The sequence below is a fragment of the Trachymyrmex septentrionalis genome, unplaced genomic scaffold, assembly GCF_001594115.1.
Source record: "Trachymyrmex septentrionalis isolate Tsep2-gDNA-1 unplaced genomic scaffold, Tsep1.0 scaffold13, whole genome shotgun sequence".
Classification (NCBI taxonomy): Eukaryota; Metazoa; Arthropoda; class Insecta; order Hymenoptera; family Formicidae; genus Trachymyrmex; species Trachymyrmex septentrionalis.
In genome coordinates this window covers 3,494,267-3,506,634 of record NW_017304438.1, presented here as the reverse complement: position 1 = coordinate 3,506,634, position 12,368 = coordinate 3,494,267, and the positions used below count along the sequence as shown (strand labels likewise).

The following is a 12,368-nucleotide window of genomic DNA, read 5'->3' as shown; positions in this document are numbered from 1 at the left end:
CGTCGCATCCGAGCTGACAAGTGCAAACCCCAATGAGATAAGAGCGCGTACATTCTTGTTTTCAATTTTTATTTTTATTTTTGTTTTTATTTATTTTTCTTTTTAACATTCACGTCGTATCGCGAGAACACGCTCCCAACGGTGGATTCGAAGACGCGTTACGCAATCCGGCAATAAATAAGTGAAGCATGGATGCTTTTTGCGCGAACCGTTACGCAAACGCGGTTTCTATGCTACGCCAGAAATTCACTTTCCGTTTACAACGGCGCGCGGTGGCGGTAAAGACTCTCGATGCGCTCGCGATGCGCCAGCATTGCGCAACGGCTTGCGCAAGTGTTGGACGCGCGTGTCTGGAATACGCTCGCGAGATGTATTTTGCACCCGGCTTAACGTGCTTCTGCCGGCACGTGCGTGCATCACGAATTGCGTGATACACAGAACGCGAAGAATAGGAGTCACAAAATGAAACGCTCTTTTTACGTTAATTAAAAATTATCGATCTGTTATTAGTTATAACGCAACTCTATAAAACTTTCTCTTTTCCTTTTTTTTTTTTTTTTTTGTTAAGTTAATAATACATCCAAGATGTATATTTTGAAAAAATCGAATTTAATATCTACACGTTGAAATATAACGTTATTACATTTCCGCGACGTTTAGATCGATTTTTTGCGACGTGAAAAATGAAACGAATGTTTACGTTGATTCCTTCAACGTAAAGGACGCGCGTGTAAGTATAGTTTTACGAGCACGGGGTTAACTTATATGAGGTCGGGACTGGCGCACCTCGTCGGCGATTTCCTTCCACGCGTAGATTCTCTTGCTTCGATCAGTATAGTCCGGCGCATTGTGATCCCAGAGTAGCCGCTTCGCGCGATATGCACCGATCAGCTTCAATATCGTCTCCTGTCTCCACTGCGCCATGATACGCCGTATTGGCCGCACCGTGCCACGTTTAATCACTGACAGTAACTGCGACGGTAGAACCCGGCCGCTCACTCTTCCCACAGACTTGCGCCAGCAATTGCCGCGACGGTGCGTGCAATACTTGCACCAGACTGTACAAGATGGCGTTGTATGTGCTCCGATGTGCCGACGACCTCTTCCGCCGTCCCACCATGAATTTTACACATCAAACCGAAGTCGGATAGAGTCTTCAGGAAAGTGAGGGAAAAAATATATCGTATTTTATAGGTTCTACTTTCTGTAGCTGTAACTAATATTTTTGAAACGTAAAGTGAAATAGATATATATTTGTCAAAAGCGCGCGCGCGAAAAAACAAACTTTAATATAAGAATAAAAATATAGTCTTTTATATCTTTCTTTGCCTTTAATTTCTTCATGAAAAATCGCATCGAAAGATAATTTTTTTTATAATGTATAAAAGATAATTTTTTTACATAGTGTAGAACATCTTTTTTTTTTAAAGAAAAGGATTATCTGTTAAAAACAAATTAATTACAATTATAAATCGCAAATCAATTTAAATTGTAAGTTTATGTAAGTTAGGAATATTACTTTATATAAAAATATAGTATGATCAGAGTTTAAGAAATTTATATGAGATATTGAAAGAGATAATTAAAGTTTTTGGGACACAGAAGGAAATATGTATATGTGTCTTTTTGACTTCATCAATTACATCCACTCTGATAGCACTTACCAGTTACACGTGGCGCCGAATGTTCTTAAAGTGTTCTTTCTGGTTGCGTCGACGCGCTGTATAGAAGAATCTCATTAAGATTGACAGACTAGGGTAACTCTCTATTACTGTGTGTATTCCTATTAATGTGCCTTTGTATTTAAATAAGTCAAAGAAAATGAGCATAAATAAAAGAGTACTTTTTTTAATTATAAGTTAAATTTCATTATATACGATACTAAGTATATTATTATGTTCTTTTAACTATTAAAAATATAGTAAATATTTTTTGAAAGATATAAAAAATTTATGAGTCTAGTAATATTTATATCATAAGATTTTAAGCTTGTCTCTAATGTACTTTAGAGTTGAAATCGTTATAAGTGTACATTGTACATTGAAACTGTATACAAGCATAATTAAAATAATGATATGTGCAATATTAACTTAAACAATTAGCTTATATCTATTATTTGTTTGTTATGCAACGAAACTAAAATATTTTTATTTTTATCAAAATCATTATAAAATATTAATATTTTTTTAATGTTATAAGAAAAAGAAATATTAAAAAACTGATTGATTTCAAGCAGATAAAATTAAAACTGTAATATTTAATAATTAATTTAGTAATGAGAAAGTTGGCTTAAAGGCACACTAATAGGGATTCTAATTATAATTTAAATATTTATAATATAATTATATAACTACTCGTTGACTACTAATACTAATAATTTTATTAGTCGAAGACTTGTCTTTGTTGTGTCAAGTTTTTGACTCTTTGAAATTCTAGTCTAACTCCTACATACAAAATACTGCAGTTTTTTGAGGAACATCCTGAGGTTGTCTTTAGGATGTAGAACGTCCTCAGGATATTCTTAGGACATCTCTTAAAGAACTATGTGGACATTTGTCGCATATACGATTCTTAAAATGTATCCTTTTGAGATTCGGTTGCTCCGTCAGTTGCATGATGACGATGTATTAAGTTTATGCGTGTATAATTAGACTTGTAGAATAAAATTAAATGCGTTAAAGATTAAAGTGTTGAAAGTAGAACAATTTATTTAAAGAAATGAGGATTGAAAGTGTAGGCATGATAGATAAGGCACTAATTAATTTATAAAAATATCTTTTATTTACAATACAAGTTAAACGTTTCAATACTTCACTTTACTCCTCAGAACAATTTATTATAATATTCGTTTATCTCAATAATCGATACTTATTATAGTCCATTTATAATCCGTTGATAGTCCGAATGAGCATGTCTTGTCTCATTTCTTGTGTATAAAATAAGAAGAGCAAACGCATGTTTATGCATATTGCTCCCGAAGCAAAGAATGATTCCGTATATAATTTATTATGCAAGTTTGATACAATCGTTACAGCCTTATTTGTTACTTCTAAAGTAGGACTTGCATGTCAACTAAGTTATGTTGTTTTTTACAATATTTTCAAGGATCTGTTATGTAAGAGATAAAAGATCACGATTTTATTCTTTTGGTTCAAAGTACGACCGATTCAATGTTAATTCTGTTGGAATCAGCATAATGTGTGTCATCAGGTCATTGATGTGCATAAATTCTCAGATTTTAAGTTCCAGAATAATAAAAATTAAAGCTGAAAATGATTAACAAATATAGATTAAAATAATAAATTACAAAACGAACGAAATTTTTTATCATTTCATTCATCGTTGAACACAAATTTACAATAACATTTTTAACAATTATAACAATTATATATACATTTGTTATCGATGAGGTATCGTTTCATGCCTAGATACGATAAAAATTCTAATTAAAGTTCTAAGACCAAGTTACTGTGACAATTAATTACGTGATGTGTCGTCTGAAAGAAGAAAAAAGTAAAAGATAATTTCAGCGTCTTTCCTGATTTTTCCTCGCAATATTTCCAAGGAATACACAAAAATGAACATAAAAAATGACTTTATTTTGATTCTTAACGTTTATAAACAGTTAAATTTTGTAACCAAAAAAATCATCATTTTGATATTCAGGACATCACAAAAACATTTTTACTTTCTCTAGACTTGATGTGTTCCTTGGGTTTGACATCACCAGCTGACAGGTAGCATTTACTGATTTACCACGCGCAATGTAATTGCACGTGTTGTTTTTAACCAGCGCCGGAAAACGCCGAGGGCTCTTCGACCGCGAAAATAGGAATGCCGTCACGGCACATGCGTTCCTAGCGACGCGCCGCGCGGAATTGACGCCAATCGAGACGGCTCGAGAGCCGCCGAGCTCTCTCTGCTCTTTGCTTTCTTCCGCCTCTCCCGTATTTATCATCCTTGAGTCATCACACCGATTCCGACGCTGACGGACGGAGTCCTAGTGTGTCCGATATAATAGCTCTCGGGCATTCGACACGATCCAAATACCTGCACTTGTGACGCAATGCGCGTCCACGTGCCGTCCGCCGAATTAATTCTGTGCGCGATTCTGTCGCGCGATCATGAATAAGCGTCGGCATAAAAAAAGGCACCTTAATTAATCCTCTATACAGAACGCGGCAACGCTTACCGCGCGGCGGAAATTCAATCAGAGAGCGAGAGCCAATCAGTTCATTCCTTTTCCATAAAGACAAAAGAATAATTGGCTATTGCGCTAACTTTGCTTGACGGTAAGCATTACCGCATCCTGTTTGCGGGAGCCATAATTTTTCACGCGGTATCTTTCATTTCTGAGAGACGCAACATCAAGTTAAACCTGCAGTACATGCAGATGATTTCCTGCTGGATGCTTGAATTTTAGTAAATGAGTAGAATGGCACAACACAGTCGACTATCGACGTCGTAAAACTAACATACGACATCGGACGATTGTCAGACGAATAACAGCCGGAAGCCGTCGCGACGCCGAATGAGTGTTTGAAGATACCGATATAAATTCATATCAAAATATTTAAGCACCAAGCTTTGATTTGGCCAAATATAGGTTTTCTTTTACTTAATTATATTTATTCTTGTTGGTCTAAAAAAATTCATCTGTTATAATTAATTTAGTTGAACTATTAAATATTTATGTAGGATTCCTAAACATGGTGAGCAATGTTGCAAAAAGTTTTGACATTTTATAATAACCATATTGAGTCTGAAATTTTATTATGAATTATTTCTAAATAAATCTCAATTGTTTTGCACCCCACTAACTGCGTTTGATTCACATTAACGCTCTACATTTTTTCACTTTTTTTTTATTTTAAGAAGCAACTTTTATATACTTTGTTGTCGGCTGTTTCGCAAGTCCAATATTTAGCTATCTAGCAAGGTTTACAGGTGGCGGATTGTTGGTGCACATGATGAAAAGAGCCACGCAGACCAAGCAGTTTGCGGAGTTGGATCACGCGATGAGAACCAAAGTTGAACCGTTTTTATACAACAAGGGAAAAGGCAAATGGATACCAGTGGATAAATTGGTTCTTCTACGAAATAAAGATCGTCCGCGGCATAAAATGGTACGTGATCATCAATTTCGTTACTATACTATTGATATTGGTGCTTTAAATAATTTTTCTTTCGCACTGTGCAGCTGCCGCCTTTAAAAGCTATGGAAAATCCAGCTGATTACGATATCGACAAAGACATGGGCGACGAGGAAGTTGATGAGACCAAGATAGGTAATAACGAAGTTAAACTTCTTTCCCAACAAACACCAACTATAATAATAACATAATTGTTAGTTAATAATTTGCCACTTATCAATATAACTATTACATGTTATATAATTATCATATATTCTATTACAGTTGTACTGTTAAATGGAAAAAATGTTTTAGTTACAAATTTTTAAACATAACGTTCTCTTTCTAATGATGAACAATTTTTCCAATTTTTGTTGTGAATTGTGAACTTGTTGCAATTGGGATATTTCGGACTTCTAATTTTCATATATATGACCTAAGTTTTGGAATAACCAACGTCTACCAATCTTTATAAGTCGAAACGATAACCTAATGACGTATACAGTTGCAATGAGACACTTTTTAATTGTCATGATATACCATCTTTAATTATTGGAAGGATTGACATGATATGAATACTTCGAAAATTGAAGATTTTGTAGAACAGTTAAAATTATTTTATTTTTATTATTAACAGTTTAAATTATAGCATTTATATTGTACGACACTGAAGATAAGGACTTGATAAGAGTCGAAACGTTTGTATATTATATGAGACTTCGATAAATTTTAATTGTTAATAACTACCATCCGGTTTGCGATTCGTAGCCTTTTATTTGAATTTTTTAAATGGAAAATTATAATAAACAATTATATGCTTTAGTTGATGTTTCCTGATGGTTGCGATATACATCGTCAAACTACGCAAGCATATTTCTACAGTTTAAATTATCTGCAGAGTTGCAAGTTGTATAAAAATTTATTTGACCAATAAATATTCTTGGTAGATAAAAGCAAATATAGACTGGTATGTTGGAATCTAAGCGACAGAGGTGCTGTTGGCGAAACTATCTTGCATTTGTGCATGTTGCACGCGACCGCCATTCATGCTGATTTGGCAAAACGACTGTTGCGTTTCTATCCGAAGCTTATAAACGATATTTATCTAAGCGACGAGTACTATGGTAAGTTTGAGTTTTCCTGTGATCATTATGAAACACGACGATCATTGATTATGATTATGGAATAGATTAAATGCTATGAATTAAAGCTGTTATTGAATCTTCTTCATAAGGCAGTCTATAAATTGTGTGTAGAATATCCGCTATCGATAAATTCCCCGATAAACATTCTGGTTAAATTATTTATTCATAGAATATTGCTTGCATAATGGATGATTAGCATTTCCGAGGTAAACCATTTCCACTCCCTCGGCTTTTATGATTTTCTAATCAAGAAATTCTTTTCAATACAGATCACATAAATCTATCTACAAAACACATTATTGCAAAAATATTATTGCAAATGTACAGGATTCATTATTTCGATAACGAAGCATTTGCGATCTAATGTTCGTAGAAACATTTATTCTTTTTTTTTTTATCAAGGAACGCGTTTATGAAATTTTAAAATATACTTATGTCCATCCTATATATAATTCATCCTATATATAACATCCTATATATAACATACGACATTTTAATTCGTAAAAATGTAATCTAGTTGAAAAAAGATTTGCATCTTTTCAGCCTCACAGTTTTATATACCGATTTATTTCGGATTTAGGAGAGAATGTCTTGCACATCGCTATTGTAAACGAGGATCCATCGATGGTTAAGTTCCTTCTCGACAGCGGAGCAGATGATCCGCGGATTATCCACGAGAGATGCTTCGGCAACTTCATGTGCCCAGAAGATCAGAAGGCGTCGAGATTTGACAATATGGATCATGAATGGGTGTGTGTTTCATCGGAAACCAATTACAGCGGGTATGCTGTATTATTTTCCTCAAAAAACGACATTAGATTATCGTTACCTCTCGCTTAACGACAAAACAAAAAGAATTTTATTATGATTCTTTAATTAAATCATTAACTTTAAACAGCATTTGTTTCAAGTTCTAAATGTAAATATCTGAGATTTTAACGTAGTCGAGCGTCATATCGAGAATGTAATGTAATGTTACATGTCTATTCAATAAAGTTAGACAATCTATCTTATCATTATGTCCATAGTTATGTGTACTGGGGAGAATATCCATTAAGCTTCGCCGCATGTCTCGGTCAGGAAGAGTGCTACAGGCTTATATTAGCCAGAGGTGCGGATCCTGATAAGCAGGACACGAATGGCAATACCGTTATGCATATGCTAGTGATATATGAGAAATTGGCGAGTATTACATCTTTGATACTTTTGTTTATTCTCAAAAAATATTAACAATAAGAATCTTACTGTATCGTACATTTGAAAATTCGACAATAAGAAATAGAAGTAATGGCTATAACGGTCAAAACTATTTATTTACAGTTTTTCAGCTTATTAACATTCTTTCTAATAAGATGCCTGATTGAGCATCAAATTATTAGAAAATTACTTGTCAATTTAATTCGTGATATTACTACAGTAACTTAATTGCTAAAAAATATTGGAATAATTCATTTAATAATTGACTTAACAATATTTTTTATCAGTAAAAAATATCAAGGCTATCGTTTACTTAAAAAAGTACAAAAAATTGTTATAAATAATTTCATGGCATTTGTTATTTTTTTAATCTTCAATTTAATTCTAGGCCACGTTCGACATGGCTTATGAAGTAGGAGCTTCTCTCGGTATAAGAAACGTTCAACATCTGACTCCGTTGACTTTGGCTGCAAAGTTGGCCAGGATTGAAATATTCTTTCACATCATGAATATCGAAAGAGAGATATACTGGCAAATCGGTAGCATAACTTGCGCAGCCTACCCTTTATCGCAAATAGATACGATCGACGTTAATACGGGCACAATCAACAATAATTCCGCCCTGAATCTGGTTGTCTTTGGTGTAAGCGAATAAATTATGCTATTTATATTTTATCGTTAGAACGCACAAACAAAATGTTTTCACGATTTGTAGGATAAAGATGAACATTTAGAGTTAATGGACGGTGTGTTAGTCGATCTTTTAAATGCCAAGTGGAACACCTTCGTTAAATCTCGGTACGTATAATAGAAGGAAAAGTAAACTTTTATTTCATAAAAATTTTATAAAAAATTAAATTAAATTAAAAATAAAAATTAACGCTAAAATATATTTCTTGATTAAATATAAAAAATAACTAAAAACAATTATATGCTCACTGCGAAATTTTTAATTTTTAGATTCTACAATCAATTCTTTCTTTTCTGCTTCTACTTCGTACTGTCACTGATTAGCTTCACCCTTCGACCTGGTCCATCAACTATAGAAACAGACGAAAACGCAAACGATACGTCGACGAGGACAAATTCCTCCAATATAACGGAGCCCATAATTCTCAAAACTCTTCAAAGCTCGGATCTGTCAGAATTGGTTACGAATAGCCTTATAGCGGCTTTTACCTCGAATTTCAAATCATCCTTAAATATGACGCAGGAATCGCTAGAGAAGATCCAGCTGCAAATAACGTCAAATATCACGTCAGCCCTGAAAAGCATTTTGCTCTTGAACAAAAACGAGGGCATTCTGAGTCCTCCTGACAAGGCCACCATTCATACACTGTGGTATACCGATAGCCCTCCAAACGCGTCGGATTATTTTATGAATACTTACAACAAAACCGACGCAAATTCAACTGTCAAGACAATTATCAACGGCGTCGTGCGATCAAAATTTAATCGTGATTATTGGTACATTAAAATATAATATTTAATGTTATAATAAAATTTATATATTACAAGAAATATTACAAAAAACTATTGATGAATAGAGATATTATTTAATTACATGCCCACACAGCATAAGAAATATTTCCAAAATATTCCATTGCAAGATGTGAAATATTTTAGAAAGTAACTTTTCTGCAAAATTTGTCTGCATATGTTTTATAAATCTGTCAAGCAGATTTTATAGAACTTAGTTGTCTGCGTGTATGCCATGGCATTTTATTATATTAAAATTATAAAATAAATATATATAATTATTTAATAGGTGGGACGATTTCTCGGAGGAGTGCAGACTGATGCAGCTATCAGAAATGAGTGCGAAGATTCGTCTAACTGCGGAAATTTTTATGTTCATCGCAGCGGTGCTCTACATTTTGGCTGCGTTGCGGGAGGCGAGATTCTTAGGTCTTCATATGTTCATCGAAAATCTCGTAAGAGTCATTCAAGACGTTATTTTTAATACATACAAAAAGTAACAAGACTTGTCTTAATAATTCTCCAATTTTTAAATCCACTCTGTCGTAAATCAATATTGAATATTTTCCATTTAGTGACACAAACATCATTCTATCTTTCTTAGTTCCAGTGAGTAACGAAGATAGAACGACACTTACATCGATTTGTGTCAAATCGAATTAAGTATCCATTGAGTACATTGAAAAAAATGTCTAGTAGAAAATGGACAAAAGTTCCATGGACCAGAAAGTTTTGATTATATGAATCAGAATTCCGAAATTTAACCAGAATTAGATATCACAACTAGAATTTTAGCAGATTTAATCAGAAAATTTTGATTCATCCATTTTCAACTAGAATTCTAACTAATCCAACTAAACCCTTTTCTCCGTCTATCATGAATGAGCTGATTTATATTATAACGAATTACAAAATATACTACAAGAACGCCGTTACTCGTGTTAACGCGAGCGCAATTTCTAGATGACGGTGCCGTCACGCGTGATGTTCCTGATCTCATGCTGCATCCTGATGTGGTTCCCGGTTCTGCGATTTACTTGCTCCGACGAGGTCGAAGATATGCTAGCGGTCGTGGTGATGCTGACGACGGCGCCATACTTTTTATTCTTCTGCCGGGGCTTCAAGACAGTCGGACCGTTTGTCGTGATGATTTACAGGATGATCATGGGCGATCTCATCAGATTCGTCTCCATCTACCTCGTCTTCGTCATGGGATTCTCTCAAGGTAACACGTGGCGTTTCGAAATAAAAAAGAGGGTCCTTATATATCTCCTTTGATTTCACGTAACTGCTGTTCCATTTATCTTTCTGAATGAGGCCTGTCCCGAACACAATCAACGAATAACCTTGTTGTCGATTATCGCAATTGATAATCGAAGCTATAAGAGACATAATGGCATGTGTAAAAAACGAGAAACATCATCAATTCCACCGGTGACACACCGACGATGACCGGCCGGTGCCTTATTCTATTAATTCCCAACAATTGTTAATTAGCCTCTGGTATAACAGCATCAGCATTGGATACGCGTAATGTCATGTGATCTAATCGACGATTTTACTGGACGCTGCAAAGCGACACTGACACACATCATCCGACCGGTTGAAGGTCTCCTATACTAATAAATGGCGGGGAAGAAACCGCAGAAGGAGGCGCTATGCCGAGAAGGTCTCGAGATACGTTAAATGATGCGACGCACGCCGTTATGCAATCAGCAGCGTGACCGCAACGCTATGTGCTATTGTGTCTTACTTTTCGCAAACAAAACGACATAGCGCCGTCGCTGCTTGAATGGACCGTCTGTTCGTTCGCGAAGAGAGAGACGATTTTTTTCATACTTCCTTGAGACTTCCTCAATAAAAAATCTTATAAATTGATATGATCATGGCTGATGATCGATCAATTAGTTCCGGAAAACATCATCTTAACCATCCAGAGCTGTAGTGGTCTATTGGACTCACACTGAGAGAAAAGTATTTGATATTTGTGACTATAATTGCGAGGTAAAATAATTATGACTAGAAACTCTATTTTTATGGTTATTACTGCTATAATGTTAGTAATAGTAACCATATAAGTGACAGTTTTCTTATAAATATGAAAAAATTATACTATAAATTGTGATAATTTCAAATATTAATGTAATAAAACCAAGATAAAAATGAAAAATGAAATAAATATTTCTAATCAACAAATAAATGTAAATTGGCAGGCAATTCAAAAAGCAAAAATAAACCAATTATTAGAGCGTTATAATTAACAAATATATTTTCTTACATATAATTAGATAAAATATATGTAGACTTTACATATTAGATAAAATCTATTCAACAAATACAATCATAATTATAACGACTATTATAAATAATAAGTTTGAATTTAAAAAAATAGTTAAAAATAATTCCAAAAAATATTTATTATATAGAATCGTGCAAATTTGAATCATTATTAAAACAAATTTAGTGTTCATTCTCTTTCATACGAGTTATATCATACTGATTCTCTAAAATTAGTGTCTTTTAACGTAAATTAAATGATCTCACAGATTTTAGCATCTGTTACAGCTTTGACGTCAGCTTCGGAAAGTTAAATATTTCCGCGAGGACGATTTCTCGCATATTTTGGACAAATATCACACGCGATTACACTGTTACAATTATAGATACCTAGTTTATTCACAGCATATTACATCATATTCCTGTCATTCGACAACCCGAACACTCCAGAGGGCATCGATGACTCTATCACTAATCCGATGCCATCGCCGATGGAAAGTGTTATGGCGATGTTCCTGATGAGTATGACGAATTTCGGTGATTACTTTGGCGCGTTTGACAGAACCGAGCATGAATTCGAGGCCAAGGTACTTTACTTGCCGTCGCTCAGACATGTGCTCAGTATATTCATAGATAGAAGTAAACAATACCATCTTTCATATCTTCTAATTAACATTCACATGATATGTTTTAACGACAATTAGATAAGTCACACAAATTTTTTCACGTAACGAATAACTCATGCAAAAGAGCGTTAAATGCAGTCGGTATAGCGTTACAACGATAATCGCTATATAATTGCAGCTGCTGTTTGTATTGTACATGGCGATCGTGGCAATCTTGCTCGTGAACATGTTGATCGCTATGATGGGCAACACTTACCAGAAGATTGCTGAAACCAGAAACGAGTGGCAACGGCAAGTACGTCGTCAATGCACAATATTCCTAGAACGTTATATGAATATTATTTGTCGTTTTTAATATTCATATAATACAATATAAATATAATAATTGTAGAAATATTTTGTTTTATTATAAAATGAATTTTTCATTTGAGCCGTTTGATATTTTGAATATAAATAAATACACCACTGTAAATTATTTCATATCATTGATCAATACGTAATTAACACGTACA

At 34.1% G+C, this 12,368-nt stretch overlaps 1 protein-coding gene and 1 pseudogene across 1 annotated transcript in view; one reads left to right on the top strand and one right to left on the bottom strand.

The window, feature by feature from the left end:
• LOC108756847 overlaps positions 1 to 1,123 on the bottom strand; it is a 3,553-nt pseudogene extending 2,430 nt beyond the window's left edge.
• Positions 1,088 to 12,368, top strand: part of LOC108756850 (transient receptor potential cation channel subfamily V member 5) — a 12,576-nt gene continuing 1,295 nt past the window's right edge. Inside the window, 14 exon segments of the mRNA XM_018500953.1 lie at positions 1,088 to 1,164; positions 1,166 to 1,194; positions 4,948 to 5,126; positions 5,201 to 5,288; positions 6,080 to 6,256; positions 6,858 to 7,059; positions 7,306 to 7,459; positions 7,863 to 8,117; positions 8,190 to 8,272; positions 8,435 to 8,941; positions 9,243 to 9,408; positions 9,917 to 10,178; positions 11,636 to 11,817; positions 12,035 to 12,151. Coding sequence (XP_018356455.1) covers positions 1,088 to 1,164; positions 1,166 to 1,194; positions 4,948 to 5,126; positions 5,201 to 5,288; positions 6,080 to 6,256; positions 6,858 to 7,059; positions 7,306 to 7,459; positions 7,863 to 8,117; positions 8,190 to 8,272; positions 8,435 to 8,941; positions 9,243 to 9,408; positions 9,917 to 10,178; positions 11,636 to 11,817; positions 12,035 to 12,151 — 2,478 coding nt within the window.